At 30.4% G+C, this 24,135-nt stretch overlaps 4 protein-coding genes across 4 annotated transcripts in view; 3 read left to right on the plus strand and 1 right to left on the minus strand.

Moving 5' to 3' along the window:
• The window catches only part of LOC135956515 (uncharacterized), a 145,524-nt gene extending 142,636 nt beyond the window's left edge, over positions 1–2,888 (minus strand). The window contains exon 1 of the mRNA XM_065507044.1: positions 2,885–2,888. The gene's annotated coding sequence lies outside the window, so the exon portion shown is untranslated. The remainder of the gene's footprint in view (positions 1–2,884) is intronic.
• A 4,122-nt stretch (positions 2,889–7,010) lies between these two features.
• LOC135956516 (mitochondrial import inner membrane translocase subunit Tim13-like) lies at positions 7,011–8,683 on the plus strand. The gene is made up of 3 exons (XM_065507045.1): positions 7,011–7,270; positions 7,396–7,464; positions 8,334–8,683. Exons 1-3 carry the CDS (start codon positions 7,172–7,174, stop codon positions 8,430–8,432), a joined length of 267 nt encoding a protein of 88 aa, XP_065363117.1. The 5' UTR covers positions 7,011–7,171; the 3' UTR covers positions 8,433–8,683.
• A 1,178-nt stretch (positions 8,684–9,861) lies between these two features.
• LOC135957151 (uncharacterized protein C9orf85 homolog) lies at positions 9,862–10,787 on the plus strand. The gene has a single exon (XM_065507837.1). It carries the CDS (start codon positions 9,976–9,978, stop codon positions 10,678–10,680), a length of 705 nt encoding a protein of 234 aa, XP_065363909.1. The 5' UTR covers positions 9,862–9,975; the 3' UTR covers positions 10,681–10,787.
• A 1,263-nt stretch (positions 10,788–12,050) lies between these two features.
• On the plus strand, positions 12,051–18,193 carry LOC135956305 (uncharacterized). The gene is made up of 3 exons (XM_065506748.1): positions 12,051–12,856; positions 14,594–14,801; positions 14,968–18,193. The coding sequence occupies exons 1-3, from the start codon at positions 12,263–12,265 to the stop codon at positions 17,637–17,639; spliced, it is 3,474 nt and encodes a 1,157-aa protein (XP_065362820.1). The 5' UTR covers positions 12,051–12,262; the 3' UTR covers positions 17,640–18,193.
• The last annotated feature ends 5,942 nt before the right edge of the window (positions 18,194–24,135 follow it).

Below are 24,135 nucleotides of genomic sequence, written 5' to 3' on the forward strand. Positions count from 1 at the left end.
ATGGGGTCTACGAAACTTGATTTCAACATACAAACGGACATGACTATATCGCATTCGGCTATATCGACCTATCTATAACGATCCAGAATATACTTATATACTTTGTGGGGTCGCAAATGAAAAATGTAGAAATTACAAATGGAATGACAAACTTATATATACCCTTGCCAGTTGTATGCTGTATAGAGTATAAAAATGAGAGATTTTTTCAAATTTAAAGCTTTTATTTTGAAACATTTGTACAATACAAATTTATTCAAAGAATTGTCCATTATTCCCATCTTTCTAACGACATATGGATTCCTAGCCAAAAGAAGAAGACAATTTTAGATACTCTTTTCTGAAATGAAGCGATACTCTGTTCTGATAGATACACTGTTTTGAGAAAGCTATCTGAATCTATGGAAACAAATAGAAGTCGGACGGGCCAATAATGCAAGTGAGACAAAATTCCCAATCACTTCTTTCTAAATAGTTTTTAATAGGTATTGCAACGTTGTCATGATGGAATATTACGGTTTCATACCTGGCCGTTTTTCGGCAAATGCTCGCTTCAAACTAATCAGTTGCATTCAGTACAGGTTCATTGTGATGCTCTGGTCAGATTTCAGCAGCTCATAATAGATAGAACTTTTTGGTCTCACCAAATTACAGTGTCCAAAAAACCGACAAATTTAAAAAAACGATTTCCGATTTAACCGAATAAGTGTTTTTTTGAAAAAACCGATTTTGATTTTTGGCTTCTCAAAAAACCGAAAAGTTAACGAAACCCGAAACCAGTCGTTTACAAAGATGAAAAAACGGGTTGACCGGTTTCGGTTTCGGATACTCTACACCAAATACAGAGCATTAACTTAGCGCCATGGATATTTGGCTTTGGTGTCAATTCAGCTGGTTGGTCGGGCTTCACATACGATTTCTTACGCTTCGGGTTATCGTAATGATTCGGTGCAATTTGTTTTTTCTTTTATAACAATCAATCAGCAGATATGTTACCTTCCAAATGACATTTATTAAAGTAAAAAACCGCGTTCAAAAGATACAATCCCGCATATTTAGCTTCAGTTGAAGTCAGACAAAAACTATTTTTTTCGGAAATTTCGATTCCCCATTTAAATTCCAGTTATGGTGTTTATTGCCGTATTCGGAAGTAAATGTTATTGTTCTTCATTTAAAACTAAAATGTGATTTTTTTAAAAAAAAAAAATATTCCTGTAATATTCATCTTTAAAGTCACCTATTTTTCGACTCATACAAAATATTGACTCTAAAGAAAATTTAATTTTAGTGGAAGTCGGAGTAAAATTGTTTCCAATATTTCAAAAATACTGCACATTTAGTAGAGTGACTCTTCGACTTTTTTTAGAAACCGGTTTTCGGTTTCTTCGAAAAATTTCAATTTAATACAAAACGTTTTCGGTTTCGGACCCATTTTGAAATTAGAATTGAATTTTTTCTAAATGTGAATAAACATGTATTCTAATAACAAAAAATGAGACTTTAATTCTAATTTTGTTTACTTTTTTAACCTTTACAAGGTCTTCGGGTCAAATTTGACCCATTCTGAAATTCATTTTTTTTCTAAAAGTGAGTGGTTGATATTTTTGATTTTTTTGATATTTTATGACTTTTATTTAATTTCAAATGTCAAAAACACGTTAGGTTTAAAAAAACAAATGACAAAAAAATATATATTTTCTATTTGGGTAAATTTTGACCCGAAGATCGTTAACGTCAGTAAATTTGAATCTCTTATAAAGGTTAAAATAATATCTTAGGAATAAAACATAGTTTAAATGCTTTGGACTATATCGATTAAAGTTTAAGTTAAAGTTTTTAATGTACTAAAACTCATAAAAACACACTTTTAGAAAAAACCGGCTATTCGAGGAAAAAAAAACCAAAAAAACCGGTTATAACCGGTTATTAAAAACCGATCACACCAATATTTAGTCAAAAATTGTGAAACTGGAGCACAAAACTCAAAAAAAAAATATGTAAAATTCGGAAGAGCCTAAGGAAACCAATATTAGTGTATTTGATTTAGCTATCCTATTAAGATGTAGATGTAGCTATCCCTATTTAAATGCCTTTCAAAAAACTATAAAGACAATATATGATCTTTAAGAATATTTTTCCTAAAAAGCAAAGACTAATAGCTTTTTTAAGGCCAAAATTAAATATGAAAATTCAACATTTTCTCAATTTTCAAATTGAATATCTATTATTTTTGGACTCGTAAAAGATATAGCATTGAAACTTTTTTCATATCATTTCTTTATTGTTTAAAACAGGATGTTGGATACGAGATAAATAAATATCATACTTTTCTCATAGACCTAAATAAGAATATGTATATTAAAGTCTTTGATTTTGAACGAACCACAAAAAATCGCAACGTTTAAAATATTTTGCATATCTCAGGTGCCCTATTCATGTCAAAACTAAAACTCGATACTCCTCTACTACGCCTATGTGAAATATCATGTTAATTGGATCAGACAGTTAGAGACTGTATCGAATACTCCTCTACTACTCCTATGTGAAATATCATGTCAATTGGATCAGACAGTTAGAGACTACAGCTTTATGTCCAATATATTTTGTTTCTGTTCCACTGTGCTCAATCATTATTTAAATGTAATCAATTATTTTATACTGTCTATCGTTCCATATAACGATTTTAATATGCGTTAAATTATTTCAATTCACAACACTATATAAAGTTCATAATCATCGAAAGAAGAAGATACACCAAAAGCAGTTCAATATCACCATTATTTTTAAAGAACAACGATTGTTGTATCTATTTTAAATAATTTAAACAATAAATACAAATAGTTTTTTATATCAAAGCAATGAGGTAAAAAAAAATATTTTTTTACTTTTTCAGGGCAACACTTTTCAGAGAAGATCATATGAAATTTAATTGAAGAGCAAAAGGGAAAAGGCAACTTTTTGCCTGAAAAAAATTTAAAATTTAGGAATTTTTTCCAAACATTATAAGTTTCCACCTCTATCGTATACAAATGTTTTGTACAGCTTAGTATTCACTCAAATACAAATGACACTGTATGTTTGGATTATAAAATAGGTAAATGATCTGTGAAAACTAAACATTTAAAACTGGTGCTAAATCATTTAATATTTACATGGCTTAAATATGGCTAAATGATACATTACGTATAGGACAAGTTTAAGCAAAATAAAAACAAAATTTTAATAAATTAAGTATTTACAATTGTATAAAAAAAACATGTTAAGCTTTAACTGAAAATAAGATTTGTTTCGCTTTTTTTAATACACTTCTTTTTTGTAGATTTCAAAGAAAATTTAATGAAAAATCACTCTCACTTTTTCTGCATTTATGGAGTTTTTTTCATTTCATTTTGCCAAAGTCCACTAACATGTTTTACGTTTTTTATTAAACTTTTTATTAACAAAAAAACATAAATGCAGCAAGTACGAGTATTAAGTTTCAAGTTCATTGCAATTTTCAATTATTTTGTTATTTTTCTTACTGTTTTTTTTGTTTCTTGCGAACCAAAAGTTTATACTTTATATTTGTAAAACTAGTAATTGGCTAATGGCTGACTGGATGGATAATAATGCATCATAAACATGGATGTATCACCTTCCAAAATGTACAACAACTTTAACAGCAAAGCAAACACACTATGTATGGAGCAAAAAAATAATAAATTTGTACAAACAAATATTGTCTACCCATTGGACATTGTGTGGATGTCTGCATCTGACTGCCACTAAATCTTTCAAGTGTTCATCATCATTTTTGGTCTCGGGTGTTGTTTGTTGTGTCTTTTTCCAATCGTGTTTAATTTATTAAATGCGTAATATCTTTTCATCATGTGAAAATTTCATTATAGATCTTTGAACGTAAACAACATGCAAAGCATATGGAAAATTCAAATAAAAATGCGTTTAATGTGAGTGCGAGTTATATAAGTGAAATTTTTTTACATTTTTTAATTAGTTTTTTTACCATATTTTGTTTTAATGTTTTTTTGTATTAAAATGTCTTTTAATTTTTGTAATCGTATTTAATTTAGTTTGCAAAATTACCGTATTTACATCCTTTTTATATTCCAATGACATTTTGAGCTGATAAAAATGAATTTATTAAATTGCTTATTTATTTCTGGACATAGTTTTTAATTTATGGCAACATGGTGAGATAAATAAATATTTGAATACAGTTTAAGATCATCCTCCAGTTTAAGAGTATTTTAGTGGGTAGTCATCACTTTTCATTTGCAAAATAACTTGTTCTATATAACTAGTTAACAAAAATTATAAAAATTGTGTAATATCTATCAGAGCTGTAAATGAATCATTGTTTTTTTATTTTAATTCATTATGAATTAGCAAAATTTTGAATTAATTCTTTTCACAACAAAAAAGAATTGAATGAAATTTGAATCAATTCAAAGGAATTAAACAGAAATGAATTTCAATTCATTTTACTGTAGATTTACTTCAAAATCAATTCAAATGAGTTGGAAATGAATTGCTAATTCTTTTTTCTAATTCATTTGAATTAATTCAAAATCAATTCAAATGAATTGGAAATGAATTGCAATTCACTATGACAAATTCATTTCAATTAGAAACGAATTCTACAAATTCATTCGAATTGGAAACGAATTGCAATTCATTTTTACCAAATTCATTTGAATTGACTAAAATTTAATTCAATTAATTTTTTTGTGTGAAAGATGCCCGAATTAATAAAAAAAATTATTGGTTGATTCATTAACAGCTCTGATATCTATAATCTGTCTATAGTTGTTTTACTTTCTGATAATACTTTTAAAATATTGTAAGTCTATTAAATAATAAATAATAGTCATCTCACGAAAGTATTTGACTTTATTTATGTAAAAAAAATAAATTTAGAGACACTTCTAAAAGAGTTTATCTTAGTGTACAAATGTGCTAAGTCCATTTCTATAAATTTTACAGAAAAACTTTTTTTTTAATATTCTGTTTTTCCATTACTTTCATTATTTGGTTAAGTTTGTCATTCCGTTTGTAATTTCTACATTTTTCATTTCCGACCCTATAAAGTATATATAGTATATTCTGGATCCTTAAAGATAGCGGATTCATACATAAATATCTCCGGAATTCTTCCTGCTCGGTTGCTGTTTAAAATCGGTCCATAAATGTCTGAGATATAAGGAAATAACCAGGACAACCTCGATTTTTGACCTATATCTGGATTACTAATTCAATAATATAGACAATATGGATATCTAATGATAGATATTTCAAAGACCTTTGCAATGACGTATATACTAAGTTGGACCTACAATGGGTCAGAATCGTAAAAAATATTTTTTAACCCGAATTTTTTTTTCGCTAAATATTGAAAAAAAAAATAAAAAACAAAAAAACTTTTTTAAAATTTAAAAAATTCGAAAAAAAATTTTTCCAAAAAAATTAAAAAACAACTTTGGCAAAAAAAAATAAATTTTGTTTACCTAAAAATATTTTGAAATATAATTTGGTGAAGGCTATATAAGATTCGGCACAACCGAATATAGCTCTCTTACTTGTTTTTGTTATAAAGAAATAATAAAATATGTAATATGTAAAAGTAATTTTTTTAGGAATTAGCTTATTTTCAAATAATTATTTTGTTGTTTTAAGGGTCTTAGCCAGTTTCCTTCACTCGATTTAAATCCATTATTATAAAAAATGCTGCAAATAAAACATTCTACTAAATTTTAAAATGAACAAAATTTTCAACTTTAATTTAGTAATTTTAAATTAACTTAATGAAATTTGTTTAATAAATGAATATAAAATTGTTCAATTTTTTCGATATTAATTTTGAAAATGTTTTCTAAAGGGAATTTTATTGAATTACAATTAAAAAACCACGAACATTTAATATTTTTGTTATACATTTTTTATTTTGAAAAATTTGAAATTTCCAAAAAATAAGAAAATCTAAAACATTTATCTGACTCCGATGTGGTTTATTATATAGTTTCTATTACTAGAAAATACCTGTGGTAAATTTCAACTTATTAAATGCTATCGAGAACAAAATATGTATAGCCCGAACAATGTTTTTCATATATTTTGATTTTTATATTTTTTTGGATTTCCTATTATTTAAAATATAGTTTTAATTGTTATTAAACGTCGGGTGGACTGACATTTGGTTCTACATTTTTTTTGGTTGGACCGATTTTGAAATTTACCCTTTATGGTAAAATTTCCAAATAATTTAACTCAACTCGATTGGACTGACTTTGATTAAATTTTCATAAAAAGTGGACTTAGCACATTTACAGCCTAAGCTAAAGAACTTTTAATTTGGGCACAAGTACATATAACATGTCAGATCTAAAACTTTTTCTGAAGTTTTAAACGAAATTCTTTCGAACTTAGCATTGTCACATTTTTGACATACAATTGGCATTAAATTAAATTTTTCAAATCACATCTCTGAACTGCAACAAAAATATGATATTTCATTCCCAAATTCTAAATGGATAAATAATTATCTTCACCTGAAACTTTTAATCTAATTTAATGCCTCATTTAATAATAAAGTTAAATCTTTAACATCATAAGCATGTAACTGATTATATTTCCTGAACATTTTATTTGTACAAAATACAAACATATATTTTGCATGCAACTTGTTGATTAAATGAAAACATGTTAAAAAATTAACAAATACATTTCTATTTTGGTGTTAATTACAACAAATATTTAAATGTAGTATTAGAAAGTGAATTCACATGTTAAGCACAAAAAAGCAAATGAAAGGGAAATATTTTATTAAAATAAAATTTTAATTCAACTAAATAAAATTTCTCAACATGACCGTTAATATTTTTTTCATTTGTGTATTTTATTTTAAATTTATCCACCTCATTAATACACCTTAAATACAACTCTGAGCAGCAACTCATCACCAATGACAAAGCTGTCATAATAACTGGCCGTTTTTACACCGTCACACACATGTTATTGAATTGACTGGAGCAAGAGTAGAAGAAAATCTTCTAATTGATAAAAGTTCAGTGCACCAAAGATTATTAGTACATTTTTGTGCAAAAGTTTCAATAAAAACTTGTTTATTTGTAAATAATTCATTTCGTAGTCGATTCAATAATAAACATTTAATAAAATGTCGGGCATTTCAAATCTATCGGCCAATGAAAAAGGCGAATTAATGGATCAGGTTAAACAACAAATTGCCGTAGCAAATGCACAGGAACTCTTGACGGTATGTGTGCTATTATTGTTTAACTACACACAGGTCACAATTACCTAATCAAAAGTGTAGTTTTGAATTTGGAGGGCGAAAAGAGAAATTTATTGATAAATATATTTTTGGATTTCTTTTTTTAGAAAATGACTGAAAAATGCTTCAACAAGTGCATTAACAAACCCGGTGTATCACTGGATTCTTCGGAACAGGTGAGTTGAATGGTGGGAATTATTATAGTGTGTGGTGTTTGAAAATGTCTTCAAGGAATATTAGCTTAAAGATATAAATATAGTTTTTTTATCATTTTCTGGAGTTAAAGTAACTTCCCTCCAGCCCTAAAAATTTATATTACTGCTCGTAATTTCAACAACTAGATATCCGGTGTAAAATACTCGTTTAAAAATTACCAAATATTTTTACTCCATAAGGAACTAAGCACTGATAAGTCGGTGTAAAGGCATTCATAGTTCGGACGGCTACTAAGAAAAAAAATTGATATTCCCTAAAACATATTTGCGGTCGAATAATTAGTTTAGAAAATTTCTGAGATTTTAATTGTTTTTAAGGAGTTGCAAAATTTTAATGAAGTTGACAGATGGTATTGTGATCCAACTGTTAAATTTGTCATGTGTCTGTGCTGAAACGCGGTTCTTAACTTTCTTCAACTCCTCCTTGTCCAAGTAAAGTTATGTATACCTTACTCCTATTACAAGATAACCATTACATGAAAGAAATTTAATCTTTGTGGTAAAATTTAATTACTTAGCGTCCAATATTTAGAATATAAAGTATAAACTTTTAAATTAGCAGGTCCTACCCAATAAATTATTTTTCTCATATCGAATATTTTAAATACATATTTGGCTTTTTTAAACAACATTTTTTGGAAACTAATCACATTAATACTTTACGTCCGATTTCACAAATATAGACCTAAAATAATTACATCTTAACATTTCCTAAGCTACTTTTTACACTACATAGTGATTTTGTATGTACTACCATAAACTTTTCATTACTACTTAAAATTTTTTTATATTAAACATATATTTTAACATCTATTCTATTTATTTTTCAGAAATGCATTTCCATGTGCATGGATCGGTTTATGGACTCTTGGAATTTAGTATCACGTACTTATGGCAGTCGTTTGCAGCGCGAACAAAATAAAAACTAGAATAAAACCTAAATCCTACTTAAATCCCTAAAACCTAAATAGACCATTATTTTGTTGATTGTTTTTTAAGAATATTTTACCTATATACAACATAAAAAACAAACAATTTTGTTTAGTTAAACAAATATTTTAAACAACTCAGAAAGTTTTACTACTAACGATTTCTGATTTAATGCCAATGACTTTAAGACATTTCACAAATATAAAAGTTTAACGAAATAAATGTATAAAAACAAAAATTAAAAAAGAAACACTTACCTTAAATTTACATTATTACGCTGTATTGTGGAGGTTTGTAAATTCTGTTGACTATGACGACTGGTATGAGAACTGCGTTCTGAATTACATTTCGAACCACATTGTGAATTGTCACAATAACGACAACACTTGTTATAACTAAAGCTGGAAGTGCATAAGGTACAAAAAGAGTCCAATAGAGCATCATCGGCATCACAGCAATTATGAGCGGGTACTTCCACATGATCGGGATTATTGTGCGTGCAATAATCGATTAGTGTAGTCCGATCTTCTTCCGACGAGTAATCGTAACGACAACTCTCCGTATCATCTGTTGTGGCATGATTGTCGGATTTTGAACTGGGCGGCGAGACACTGTCATCACTATTACTAAATGTACTTAGAGGACATGAAGGATAACGATTCATAGGAAATTGTCTCATATTATATTTACTGGTCATTGTTAGATTTTCATTAAAATAAATTACGCCATTGTTGTGGGCATTAAAGCCGCCATTACCTACCTCATAGTATTTGCGAAGAAAGGCGGCATTACAATCGGCTGCTGTGTACTCATGAAGTTTCTTTGGCTTTTGTGAAGTTTTTGAGGTAGGCATGGCTTGAGAATTACTTGTATTATTATCACCTACAGATATACCACCAGATCGTAAAAGATCTAGTAAACATTGTTTAAGATCGCGCATTTTGGTATAATTTCAAAGAGCTTCATAAAGGATTTTATTTGCAGTTTAATGATGTTTAGAAGAAAAGTATTCTGAAAAGAAGGAAAATTTAGATTAAAAACTTTATAAAAATTTAACTAATAATTGATTGTTATATGGAAAATATATAATTTAATTGAGTTTGTTGATGAAAAATATGTAAAATGTGGGCGATTAAAACTTACAGAGATGCGCAATAATATAAACAAATTAGCGGAGTTCAGTATTAAGGTGATGGTCTAGCAACATTGCTATTGCAAAATGTTAAAGTTTTTTGTTCGTATTTAGTTACTAATATTAAACAAATTGTTAAATCTTGTTTTGCGTTTTAAACTTGTTTTATATTTTACAGGAATAATTTCCAACTGGGTGTTACAACCATTTTGTATAGCAACCCTGTTTTAAACCATCACAACATGAGTGGTGAATTAAAATGACAGCTTTCGCTTTGACACATAATTGTTATTGTTTTGTTTAGAGCAACACGTTTTTCTAATAGAAAGATTTTATTTTTTGTAAAAAATATTAACAATTTTCTATTAAATTCAAAATAATTAACAAAAAATCGCCTGCATACAACCACAATGAGTACTCAGCGTGGCAATGCATCACGCACACGGGCGCAAAAACATAAAAATCGTCACGTATTCAAAAATGATCTGCACGACAAGACGCCCCAACAGAAGCGTCTTAATTCCTTGCACGTTTCTGAGGTGTGTCAACATTGTAAAGGAGTCATAGAATGGAAAATTAAGTACAAAAAGTACAAGGCACTAACCCAGGCCAAAACATGCACTAAATGTTCACAGAAAAAAATACGTAAGGCGTATCATGTTCTCTGCCGTGACTGTGCTTTGGAAGCACGCGTTTGTGCAAAATGCTTGAAAAGTGCCGAAGAAGTGGAGATAGAACCGGCACAGCCAACGCCGGCGGAGGAGCAGAAACTTAAGGCTGAAATGGAACGACTTATTAAATCATTTCCGGAAAGAAAGCGTCGGGTCTTTTTGCGTTACATGGACAAGGGTAAAAAGGACAAAGACAATGCGGATCAATTAGAAGAAAATGGCAAGGAAGGTGAAGATAAGCCTGAAAATGATACTGAGGTGGATGCTGATAATATAAAAATCAAAACAAGAGTACCTCATACGAGAGATGAATTGTTGCTGAAGATAGAACAACTTACACTTAAAAATGATGAGGATGATGATTATGATGAGTTCGATTCGGATGACGATGATGACTTCGATGAAGATGGTGATAGTGATGAGGAAGATTTCAGTGATGAATAAAAGTGATTCATTAAGCTAAATTTATTTTTTTTATAAAATATAATTAAGATATAAAGAAAAATATGAATAAAATAGAATCGAAAAATATTGCAATAATTTTTAAATAATTGTTTTTGTTATGATTTAAAATATTTAAGGCATAGAAAATAATTATGATTTAAGGCCTTCGAATGATTCCACTATTATTTCAAATTAGAGGAAGTATCATAAAATTGCATCGAGTAAACTTTTATGAAAAATATAATAAATGGGTCTATTATGGATTGCAACCGAACTAAAATTGCATTGTAAGTTTCCAAAATGCTATTACAGTTTGCAACTGGCAGCCTATCATTTTCTGTTGCCAAAATGGAAACCAGAAATTTGTGGTTGTTCGATTGCCATCCATAATCGAAACATAAAAGTATTTCCGAAAGATTTACCTATAAATTTGACTCAATTTTCATTCGAATTGGAGGAACGAACTTTCGGAAAATTTGAATCTATTAAGTGAAAAGTTGTTTTGTACATCTTGGATTTAAAAATAATTCCACCCTAAGGGATTGTACATAACGTATATAATAAAGTTTATTATTTATTTAACTTATTTAGCCTATTATTTTATTTGTTTTATTATTTATTAAATTTTCTTATTTGTTACAACACATAGGTATGAAGTAAAAAACAACTTTAACAATAATTAAATTGTAATATCAACAACGTAATATTCACCACTGCATTTACACAGCACACAGCTTTCGTATAGTAGAAATACAAACATATTAGGGTTTAACACGATAGTTCGAACAATTGACTTTTTGCTGAAGAAGTCCAAATCGACTTTTTGGTCGGAATAAGCTAAACAATCGATTACGTTATAACAAAAAAGTCGATTAATTTTAAAAATCGAAAAGTCGACATATTTAGATTTTTTAAAAAAAAATTATGAACTAGTCGAAAATTTTATTATAGAAAAATTTTAATAAATTTTTTCAAAATTAAATCAAAATTTTCTATAAAAATTAAATATTTTTAGACATATCGTATATAATCGAATAGCAAAATATGTTATAGAAGAGTTTGATAATAAACATTTCAAATCAGTAATGTTAATATTTGTTGCTATTTTATAAATTTAATTCTAAATAATATTAACAAAAGTGATAATATTATTTGATACATTTAATTTTTATTTCTGAACATTGAAAAATGTACATCAATGAATGTACAAGTCGAAAATAGAATAGTGTAAAAGTCGACAATCAAATATAAAAACGTCAAAAGCTCGACTTTCTAAAATACTAAAAGGTCGAAAAGTCGACTTTTTATTTCAACTATAGAACCCTAAAACATATGAAAGTTTTTGACACTTTATTCATCTTGATTTTTTCATTGCAAAAGTTTGCGTTTTGTCAGAGAAATTTTGTAAAAAAAGCTTAAAATTTATACATTAAATAACGAAATATAAATTAATTAAAATATTATAATACATGTAAAACAATACAAATATTTAATTTTAAATACAAATAAAAAGCTGCTTAAGAAATTTACACTAAAATAATTCATTCACTCAACCTCTTACCCCAACAAAAAAAAAAAAACAATGTCAACAAATACGAGAAAACATCGCCAGAAAGCAGCCGGCATTGATGGAGGCTCCAGCAGCAATCATCGCCACAACCACATGGAAAAAGTGAAAATACCCGAAAGTGAACGTTTACCGTTACAATTGAAAATTTCTGATTTTCTGGCCAGCAGCGATGATGAAATTATACTAAAAGGTCTCTCCAATACACATCGCAAATACTTGCATCAATATGCCGCTCGACTAGGTCTCAAGTCCCAAAGTTATGGCAATAAGAATAGTCGTGAATTACATATACGCAGACGTAAACGTCTGGCGACCTTGGGCGATGTACGGCCCTTGAATATGTCGGCTGCCACTAGAGCAATGCTACAAAGTCTTCTGCCAACCATACAAACACAACTGGTTACGAATCAGGTTATTGTTCAATCAAATTCTAGTGCATCACATCGATATAGAAATTTACGCGGTGATTCGATATCGGTAGCTTTGGGTCCGCGTATGATACCACCACGGTCTCAACGTATCAGCAATGAATTGTTTCGCGATAAACAAGAATTGCCGATATTTCATTATCAAGGAGAGTTGCATCAAATGCTGAAGCAACATAATGTAAGTTTGTGTATTTTTACTGATTGATTAGATCAGGGTGGAAAAATATGAAATTATGTTATTGAGTTTTGTGAAGCTTTTGCGAAAAATTATCTCGAAATTACCAAAATTTAATTAGTAGGTATTTATGTTTTTAAAATAACGCTGTTGTTAAACATATATATTTTTCGTTTTTAATTTTGGGATTCCCCCAATTGATAAAGCAGGGAAAAATGATAACTAATAATTTTGAGAGCTATCAACAACAAACAAAAGTATGGTAAGAAAGTAAGAAAGTATGGTCGGTCAAGCCCGACCATGTAATATTCTACACTAAGTAAAGGAGCAAAAACATTTTTCTTTTAAAATTTCAATAATTTATATTTTTGAGTGATTTTCGGAAATGGACCTTATATGGGGGCTATGACCAATTATGGACCGATCACTATGAAATTAGGACGTTAAAGTGATTTTCGGAAGCGGGTCTATATGGGAGCTATGGCTAATTGTGGACCGATCGTAACAAAATGTGGTGACATGAATTTTGTATATATAAAACTTATTTGGTGCGCAATTTGTGGAGATACATATATAAATTAAACATTTTGACCGATAAAGTCCAATTTCGGAAGGACATTTGTATGGGGGCTAGGTGAAATAATGGACCGATTTCAGCAAGTTTCAATAGGCTTGGTCCTTGGACCGAAAAAATAATATGTACCAAATTTGATCGAAATATCTTTAAAATTGCGACCTGTACACTGCGCACAAGGGAGTGATTCTAAGTCGATCGGTATACTTTAAGGTGGGTGTTAGACTAATATTTTTGGGCGTTACAAACAAATGCACAAACGCATAATACCCTCCCCACTATGGTGGTGTAGGGTATAATTATTAAAATGCAAGCGGTTTCGACGATCTTAATTTATGCCGACAAAATAATGAAAACATGGGTTTAATTTTTACAAACATTTTCTGGCCATTTTAGTGACTCAGTATTTTGTTGAATATCCCATATTTTAATTACTAATACACAGGGACGTTATGCATTGAGCCAATTAAAGATTCAATCGTCTCCTCCAAAAGCTTCATTCGAGGTATAGTATTGTGCCCCTGTATATAAGTTTGTTATTCCGTTTGCTATTTCCACATTTTGCATTTGCGACCCCATAAAGTATGTAGGTTTATGGATCGTTATAGATATTGGAGTCGATATAGGCTTGCCCGTCTGTCTGTTGAAATCAACTTTCCGAAGCCCTTAAATAACTTACAAATATTAGCGGTTACTGCGCAACTCAATCATAAAAACGAAAATGTTAGCAATTGTGTGCTAATCATTGAATTCGAATCGATTTTCTTTCGAATCGAATTAGGGACAAATCCTCTGGTTAGGTTGTTATTTAAAATCGCAAAAAACCACATATTTTCCACGATTTTTTTTATTCAAAATTTTTTTTACTAAAATATTTTTTTCATCCAAATTGGTTTTAACGATGTATCTTAAAGTATACTTTGGTAAAGGTATAAAAGATTCGACACTACCTCTTGTTTTTTTAATTAGTTTTTTCTCCCCCCATTTCGGTTGATATTTAAAATCGAGTGGATCGAGCGATTTTTTGACATATTTTTCACCATACATTTTTTTTTGACCTTAAATTTTTTCCATCAACTTGTTCACCAAAAATGGTTTTAAATATTTATCTTAACAGTTTTTTTTAACTATTTCCCAAAATAATAATTTGATTTTGAAATTTTAAGGTTTTTATAGTAAATGGTGAAACTGGTTCCGGCAAGACCACACAAGTTCCTCAGTTCATATTAAATGAAGCTACACGACGTAATCGACCATGTCGCATCATTGTGACACAACCCAGAAGAGTGGCAGCTGTCTCGGTAGCCCATCGTGTAGCAAAAGAAAGAGGAGAACCTTTAGGCGAAACAGTTGGCTATCAAATACGCATGGAAAGTAAGTTTATATTACATAAATGCTTTTTAATTAAATTATTTAGTATTTAATCAAGAATCACAATGGACGACCTTATGGTCTTCGAGAGGAAGTGCACATAAACTAAACTAATCAAGAATAACTTATAATAGAAATTTTATTATAATTTATTCCTTTTCACATAAAGGTCGCGTTAAAAAGACTTCCAATTTAATCTACACAACATCTGGCTGCTTTTTACGTTCCATAATGGCAGACGTACGTGATCTTTTCCGCAAGGTGTCGCACGTCATTATCGACGAAATCCATGAACGTGACAAAAATACCGATTTCACCCTGATCACCATAAAGGAACAATTGAAGCATAACAAAGATCTCAAGGTGATACTTATGTCGGCCACCATGGATATACAATTGTTATCCAACTATTTTGATAATTGTCCAGTATTAAATGTACCCGGTCAAGGGTATGATGTTAAAATTTATCACTTAGAAGATATACTTTTTCATACGGGATATCGCACCGCTTTAATGGAGAAATATTTACGGTCGATGAATGAAGCGTTTCCCACACCCACCTCCATGTTTAGCGACAATATTTTGGAGACTATGAATCGTACGACTGCTGATCGTTTAGAGGATGAGTACATGCAACAGGTGTTGGATTCGTTAATTGAGCAGTGTTGCGAGAGTGAGGAAGTGCGTGCTAAGGAAGAGCTAAATGAAATGTTTGATCAGATCCAGTACTATATAGAAAGTGAGGGTATGTCTATAAATGCAGGACATTCGGATACAGGTTTGACGCCATTAATGGCGGCCTGTAAATGTAATATGCCCGAATTTGTACAGTTTTTAATACTAAGACAGGCAAATGTGGATATACGTGACAATGATGGTTACGAGGCCATAGATTATGCCCGTCTTCATGCAGATGGTTTGTGTTTGCAAATTATCATGGGCTCTACCAACTGTGTAGAGCGTGTTAAGCAACAGGAGGAGTTAAGTCAGCAGGATAAGGAAAAGCATCGCATTTTGGTTGCCTATCAGCAGCAATTCAACGATGACAATGAGGTGGATCATGATTTGATATTATCTTTGCTGGAGGGTCTCTATAGGAATGGCCACAGTGGCGCCATTATGGTGTTTTTGCCCGGTTACAATGATATCGTGCAGCAAAGAGACTTAATACAAAGCACTTTACCGGCCTCAACCTACAAACTGTGTATTTTACATGGCCACATGGATTCCAAAGATCAATTTGAGGCATTACAAAGGCATCCCGTGCGCAAGATTATATTGTCTACGAATATAGGACAAACCTCTATAACAATACCAGACCTGGCCTACATCATAGATTCGGGTAAAGTCAAAATGAATACTTATGACTCGATAACTGAGTCATCACAACTACAATCGATTTGGATATCACAGGCCGATGCCTGCCAGCGTTCAGGCAGAGCTGGTCGCACCCAGAACGGTGTTTGCTATCGTTTATATTCCAAAGCAAAATACCAATTTATGCCACAATTTAGCATACCCGAATTTATGCGCATTCCCTTGACCGAAATATGTCTGTATTCTAAAACCTTGGAGCCTAAATGTGGGGTACAAAACTATTTGCAAAAATCCCTTAATCCTCCGTCAACGCTCAGCATACTAAATGCTGTTAGAAAATTGAAAATTCTAGGAGTTTTTCGTGACGATGAATCAGTAACGGAATTGGGTAAACATTTGGTGGACATACCCCTGGATGTTCAGTTGGGCAAGTGCTTGTTGTATGGTGTATTTTTAAAATGCTTTGATCCCATACTAACCATATGTGCTTATCATTCGGTCAAGGATCCCTTTATATTGCCAACAGATCGTTCGGCCCAAGGCCAGGCCTCTTTTCAGCGTAAATCATTTTCAGGCCAATCGTTTAGCGATCAAATGGGTATTTTATCGTTGCACAAATCGTACATGGAAGTCCGACACAATCCCCGCAAAGTAAGAGAGTTCTGTAATAAATATTTCCTCTCCCATTCGGCCATGGAAATGTTTTGCGCCACACGCAGACAAATTAACGACGTCATCAAGAATATGTTCAACATCAACTACATGGATAAAGTGTTTAACAATGACTGGCACATGATACAGTTGTGTCTGGTGGCTGGTTTTTATCCCAATGTGGCTTTAATCGATCGTAAGTCCCTGAAATTGGTTTGTGGCGCTGAAAAGCAATTGATTTTACAGAGAACCTCGTCGTTAAATCCTCCGGGCAAAAAACATCTTAAAGAATTTATCAACCAAATGCCGCACGATTGGATAGTGTTTTATGAAAAGTCGCGCATAACAAACACCTGTACTATTAACATGAACACTGTGGTGCCCTCTCTTATGATTGCCCTACAATGCGGCTTGGATTGCGATATAACCAACAGTGTGGGCAATGATGAGGATGACAGCGATGATGAGGACCTCCTTTGTAACGATGACCTTGACTCCGACTCAGACTCGCAACATTCACTGCAATTAACTTCCAACTCTGCCACCAATAATACACACTCCTCCTCTAACTCTTCAAATGTGTTAAATGATTTTGAAGCTTTACAGCTGAAATTGTCGAAAACTTTGAAAAACATATCTCTCAATAATGACAACTGTAAAACCATAATGTCTCTAGATAATTGGATTAAATTCGATATACAGTCCGGTGATGCTAAACTATTGCTGCTCATGCGCATAGCTTTGCATACACAGTTTCTGGCGTTTTTGAAAACTGGCCCCAATGCAGCGACTTCGTCAGCGGCATTTTGCATACAAAAGTTATTGAATACATTGCACTCTTCTCATGCAGCTACATTTAAAATGACAGTTTAACTGTGTATTTTAATAACATAATTTTTAAAGCACACTTTTAGGCTTATTTAAAAAATATAGTGCGGTGAAAAAGTATAAAGAGAAAGATACATTCATACTACATATTTTTTATTTTATATTTAAGCCGTGGTAAGATGTATTTGTTTTTTTGTTTTTTTTTTAATATTTTACTTTTATTAGCAACAATTTTCTTAAACGTTTTTTTTTGTTTTAAATTTTTCAAATATTTATCACAAAGTTGTCTTGGACTTTTCATCACCGCACTTTATTATATCAAACATGTTTAATTTTAAATACTTACAATAGTTTATATTAATTTTTAATACTATACAAACAGAAATATATAAAAGAAAAACAAAAGAAATTAAGATATATAACTCTATATAAAGAAAACTTTTAATAGTATGAATTTTGTACATGAAATTTGAAATGTTTTGAATGCGTTAAACTCTAAAATTGAACCCCCCACTTATAAATCACAAAAATTATATTACAACAACAAAATGAATAAAGAAGTAATAAAAATAATATATATATTTAATTTGTGTAACAAATTTGGCTTGTTATTGTTTAAATACAAAAAAAGAAAAAAAAAAATGAAGTTTAAAAAGAATCTTAAATAAATATTTAAATATTTATGCATTAATTTATGTTTTTAAGAAAATAAACAAACAACTAAAATTTCATTTTAATTATCACATTAAATTATACATTTATCTATAGTAGTTTTCATATTTTATTGCTTAAAAAAAAAGAAATACATTTTTAGACTTTTAGTAAAAAAAAACTCATTAAAATCTCATACAAAACCGAAACAAATTAAATTCATCATCATCTTTGCATCATAAAATCACATATTTAAATAAATTCGTATAAATTTTACACTGTAAATAAAATAAAAATTTCGACTATGACGTTTTTTATTGCTGCAGTTTAAAAGGAGGTAAATTATGATACGGAATAGTTCTTTTATAATAATAAAAAACTTAAATCATAATATAATAAATGTAGCTAAAATCCATTAAACAAATATGTTGGCATCGATTCTCCTTAGTCAAAAACACGTAACTCAGGAATTAACTTCAATTTGAGCTTATACATTAACTATTTCTACAGTTCGGAGTGTTAGTATTATTAAAACTTTAAATTAAATCATAAATATATTTTAGCACGATAATTTGTTAATCTATTCGCATCAGAGCTTCGAAATAATTAAGTCCATTTATGTTTAATTCAATTTAGCCATAATTCACTTAGTTAATAATTAATTCCACTATTTATCTTTGAATGGCAACAAATCTATTCATAATCCAATATTAATCATAGAGAAATACACATAGATAAAAAACTAGAAAAAAACTCAAACAAAAAAATTACTCATAATAATCAAACATACGAGTGTTGTTTTGGTTTTCACATACTTTTTTGTACTAATACATTTTCACCACTTAGGTTTTTGACAACTGAGTTAGGTCTTTGACAGGAGAGTTTCCGATCAATGTGTATTTTTCTATGCCTTTAATCATTTATCAAATTTTTTAATGTTATTTTGTAATGGATTTGAATTAAAGAAATCTTGAATGATTCAATAAGAAATTGAATTCTATAAATAAAGAATTCTGAAAGAATTGAATTCAATACGTTAAAAATACTAAGGAATTAATACTATTAGTTATTTCGCAATAAATACTTTAATAGAAAGGTTAAAAGATACAATTTAATTTGATTTTGAAAATTGAACTAAGAATTGATTCATTCGAACCTTTGATATAATTTGACTCCTGATAACAAATTCGTTCATCGTGCTTTGTCGACCTTGCGAATTCAAAACTTAATTAAAATGTCCCAAATCTGCTGTAGGTTCAAAATGGCTCGCTCGGTGCATTGGGAAAACTCAATTATATCAAACATATCGAGCCCGTAGCGCCAAATTATCGTAAGCGACATTTTCTAAATTTTTTTTTATTGCAAAAATTAAAATTTTATGGACCGAATGATGTTTTATCGTTCTCAGAATATCAAAATTGTTAATAACTTCAAAATTATAGGGGGTAAGATTTTATTTTTATTTTATTTATTTAAGTCAATGGATTAAATCCTTACAGACTTTTATGAAAATATATAGTATATAATTACAATGAATTTACAAATAGTGCAATAAATAATTAATCATTTAAAAAACGAATAATGTTACCCAATACGCATTTTTACTGGAATTCAAGTTGAAAGCAAGTGTAATTCAAGCCTTGAATTATAGTCAAGCAATTGAAATACAGTTGTATTACACTTTATTTCAATAGCATTCTCCAGTAAAAAGGAAACATAAATTCAAGCCATATGTTTTTTATTTGAAAAATAAATAAATTTTCAAATATTTTTCATGTCTAAAGTATAATTACATTTGCATTCAAGTCAAATTCCAACAAAATGTTCAAGTGCTTGAATTTTTGGGGCTTTGGTGCTTACTGGATATATTTAATTACACTTGTTTTAAGAGAAAAATCAATTAGATGATAAAGATTATTGAATTCGCAGTATAATCTCCTTATTGCATCAGCTTGGGCGTAGTTAGTTCTAACGTTTTTGACATACAGTGGCTTGAAATGACGTGACAATCGTTGAGGGACGTTGAAAGTAACATTATTTACAAGGAATTCGGAGCAGACTTCACCATTAATTATATTGATTATAAATGTTACATTAAGCATAGTTCTTCTACTGTGCAATGTAGACAATTTTATTAAATTAAGTCTATCAATGTAAGTCAATGTTTACATTTTACAGTAAACGAATTTTATCGTAAGCGACACATAGTGGTATAGAAAAAAAAGAAGGAAATAAACCTGTAACTTGTAAATGGTTAGATTGGTTTGAATGAAATTTCACATGCAAATTTCACGAGTATACTTTCTGAACGTGGACCTCATGGGCCCACCAGGGACGCGACCAAGGGTCCAAGGTTCCAAGGTTCTTCGTTTGTGTTCCGACTTCAAAAAAAATTAGTGCTGCAAAAGACCTAGTCGTAGCTATCAATCGTCTCTTATAGCTTAGGAGATATTCGCATTTGAAAATTGAATTTTCAACATTTTTACCCAACCCACTCCAGTTTTTTGATAACAGCGTATCTAAATATTTTCCGATATTCTCCAGTTTTCCTTCATTGGACTAACAACGTACGTATGTGTCAAATAAGAAAAGAACTGTTTAAAAATAATGACTAAGTCCAAAGTTATATGCATTTGAATTTACAAAATTTTGAAAAGCCGATTTTACACAAATTTTTTGGGAAAAAAGAACTTTTTTACTTTTTAAGTTATCGCAAAAAATTTTAAGGATTTTATACTTTCGGAAAGCTAAGTTTTCATAAAATATTTTAAATGACAAAAAAAATAAAAATTTTTGTTACCGAAGGGACCAGGTCCATTCAAAAAACACCTAATTTTTTATGTAAAATTAAAATTTAGGGCAAAAATTCTGATATCGCATATTCGATATCAAAATATAATAACCGATTTTAGATGGCCCAATATGCTTTTAATTATTTTGTAAAGGATTCCGATAACTCCAACCCAGGTATAGATATTATAGCTAAAACTAAAAATTTCCATTTTTGGGATTTTTCAACACTTTTTTGGGAATTGCGGGATTGCTGATAATAAATTTTTAAAATTCGTTTTTATTTTTCCATTTTAAATAGAAAATTTTACATAACTGTGAAATTTCATTAAAAACTATTCATAAATAAATATTATATTTCAATTCGAAAAATTTGTATCTATGCAAAAATTCAATAAAATTTTTTTTGTCATATTTTTCAATAATCAATAAAGTATTCCATGAATTTTTAATTGTCAAAAGTTATAAATATTTGTGACAAATAGCTTGAACGAAATTATAATATATCGCATCATAAAATTTTTAATTCTATGTATAAATTTCAAAATAATCGAAAAAACCTTATCCTGTAAAATTTGTGTTTTGTCGCTTACGATATTTTGGGCTAAGGGCTCGATATAATAACATCTTACTACTTATGATGGTGCAGGGTATATAAGTTTCGTTTCAGCACTGTTAGTTGTTTTTTTTTTTGATAAATTAATTTAAACATAAACGTAGCCATGTCAACAATTTCTTTTCAAATTGGCTTTAAGAAATACACTGGAGATTATTTCGTTTACAAAATGCTTACATTTGACTAGTGCATAAAAAAAGTCTTAAGAAGGAAGCATTTGCAATTTAATCCAACATAGAAAATGTATGGTCTTCTTAACCCTTTAATGGACAACACATTTTTTCAATACTTTTCAAAGTGCATCGAAGTGGTATCAAATTGGAATTTATTATAAAGTACAATCGTATCACAAACTTTCGGTTACAAACGATTTTCAAAATCTATTTCCAGTTAGAAACTACTTTAAATATATCAGCAAAACAATTTATGAACTTTTTAACGATCCACATTTTCATAATTTCATTGCTGTTTTTCGAAGTTATCTTAGAACAACGAACAATGATCTCAAATTGAGAAGGAATGGGAAGTTATATTTCAATAGAGGGTTAATAATACCAAATTAGACAAGAGAAGACACTCAGTTTCAATTTAATATAGAGGATTTCTGTTAACTTTTTGGTTAAGCATTAAATAATGTGAAAAAAAATAAAATTTTGTCGTGCAACAAATCCATCCATGAGATACATAATTATGTCTAAATGTGATTTACACAAGTGTCTTGCATAAAAAAAAACAAAAAAAAAACTTCGCTGCTCTAATATCACAACAACTGGATCGTCATTATTATTATTATTATTATGAGACAACAATACTGCAGCGTCTGGTGGCAGTTGTTAAGATCCTCTTACAACAGTGGGTTGCCGCAATAACAGCAACAACTATTTTGATAGAAACAACAGCACAACAACAACAATTGAATATAAAACAAATCATTAAATCGAAAAAAAAGCGTTGAAAAGTGTAGCAAATTCAAACTTCATCATTATCAAGAGATAGACAAGTTGAATGGAAGAGATGAAAAGAAAGAAAAAAAAGTACACAAAATAATCATTTCACTTTTTTTCTGATTTGCTTTCTTTCCATGATTATAAGCTTTAATAGCACAAGTCCAAGTTGAAATAACTGTATTTTTGTTTTTGTTAAGTTTATACAAAGAGTTGCAACAACATGTGCGAAAGAAAACTTTGCTCAAAATCAAACAGTGCGTTTTGGTGTCTCTTATATGATTTTAAGGTTTTTTGTAGCTTCTTTTGTTAAATTTTTTATAAGTATTTAGTAAAACATAATGTCGGCGATGGCGTGTAATAGTTGTTTTAATAAATGACAGAGATAACTTGACGCTTTTTCTTTTGGAAATTCTTTCAGAATTCCAAAATAAAAGGAAATAACTATATGGAAATTAATGCTCTAAAGCAGTGGTCAGCATTAAGCCTGTTGCTCCATTCTGATCTTTGTTGTGCCAGAACGACTCTTGCTTTACGCAGCAGAATTTCTCGGCGTATGTTATCGATGGTGGGCGACTTCCAAGTACGACATTCATACGGTATCCTGCTACCGCGGAATTGATGGCGTCTCTATGTAGGTCGTTCAAAGCTGTAAAATATGAGTTGCGAAGAAATGGATCCTGCATATACCCCTGAATGCTCTCCTCTTATATACGTAGGTCGTGTCTGACATGCCTCCGGGGAGACACCAACTGTGTGACGCAGAAGTTTGGATGACTTCTCCGGTGACTATATGGAAATTAATGCTCTGAACCAGTTGTCGGCATTAAGCCTGTTGCTCCTCCTAGTACGACATTCATACGGTATCCTGCTACCGCGGAATTGATGGCATCTCTACGAATGTCGTTCAAAGCTGTCAAATATGAGCTGCGACGAAATGGATCCTGCATATACCTCTGTATGCTATCCTCTTATATACGTAGGTCCTGTCTGACATGCCTCGGGGGAGACTCCAACTGTGTGACGTAGAAGTTTGGATGACTCATTCGGTGACATCCCAGAAGCAACTGTTGCGTCAATATGACGTTGTGTTTCTTGACCGGTAGAAGCTTTGTTTTCTCGGTGGTAGTTTGAAGGCAGCTTGTACCGGTCCTTAAGACTGCAATTTGACAGTTTTTAATATTTCTCTACTAAGTATCACTCAACGAAGACGACCATACTGAAGCAGCACAGTTGACCACAGACTGACCAATCGACCAAGTGCTTCCAGCTAGTGCCTTGAGGACATTGTTCCTATTTCGCAGCTTATGCGTGATTGCAGGGGCGTATGCTGAGAAGGTAAAAAGGCTATCAAGAGTGACAAGATTTTCAGATGATTCATCGTCAGAATTTGTTGAGTTTTACCTTCTCCGTCCAGGTGGTGAAAAATGGTGCCGATGACTTCGTTGGTCATAACTGCAGGTTACGTGCAGTGAAGAAATTGTGGATTTCGTTGAGATAACCACATACCATACAGCAAAGCTCATCAACATTGTTACCT

Source organism: Calliphora vicina, chromosome 4, assembly GCF_958450345.1.
Source record: "Calliphora vicina chromosome 4, idCalVici1.1, whole genome shotgun sequence".
NCBI classification, from domain to species: domain Eukaryota; kingdom Metazoa; phylum Arthropoda; class Insecta; order Diptera; family Calliphoridae; genus Calliphora; species Calliphora vicina.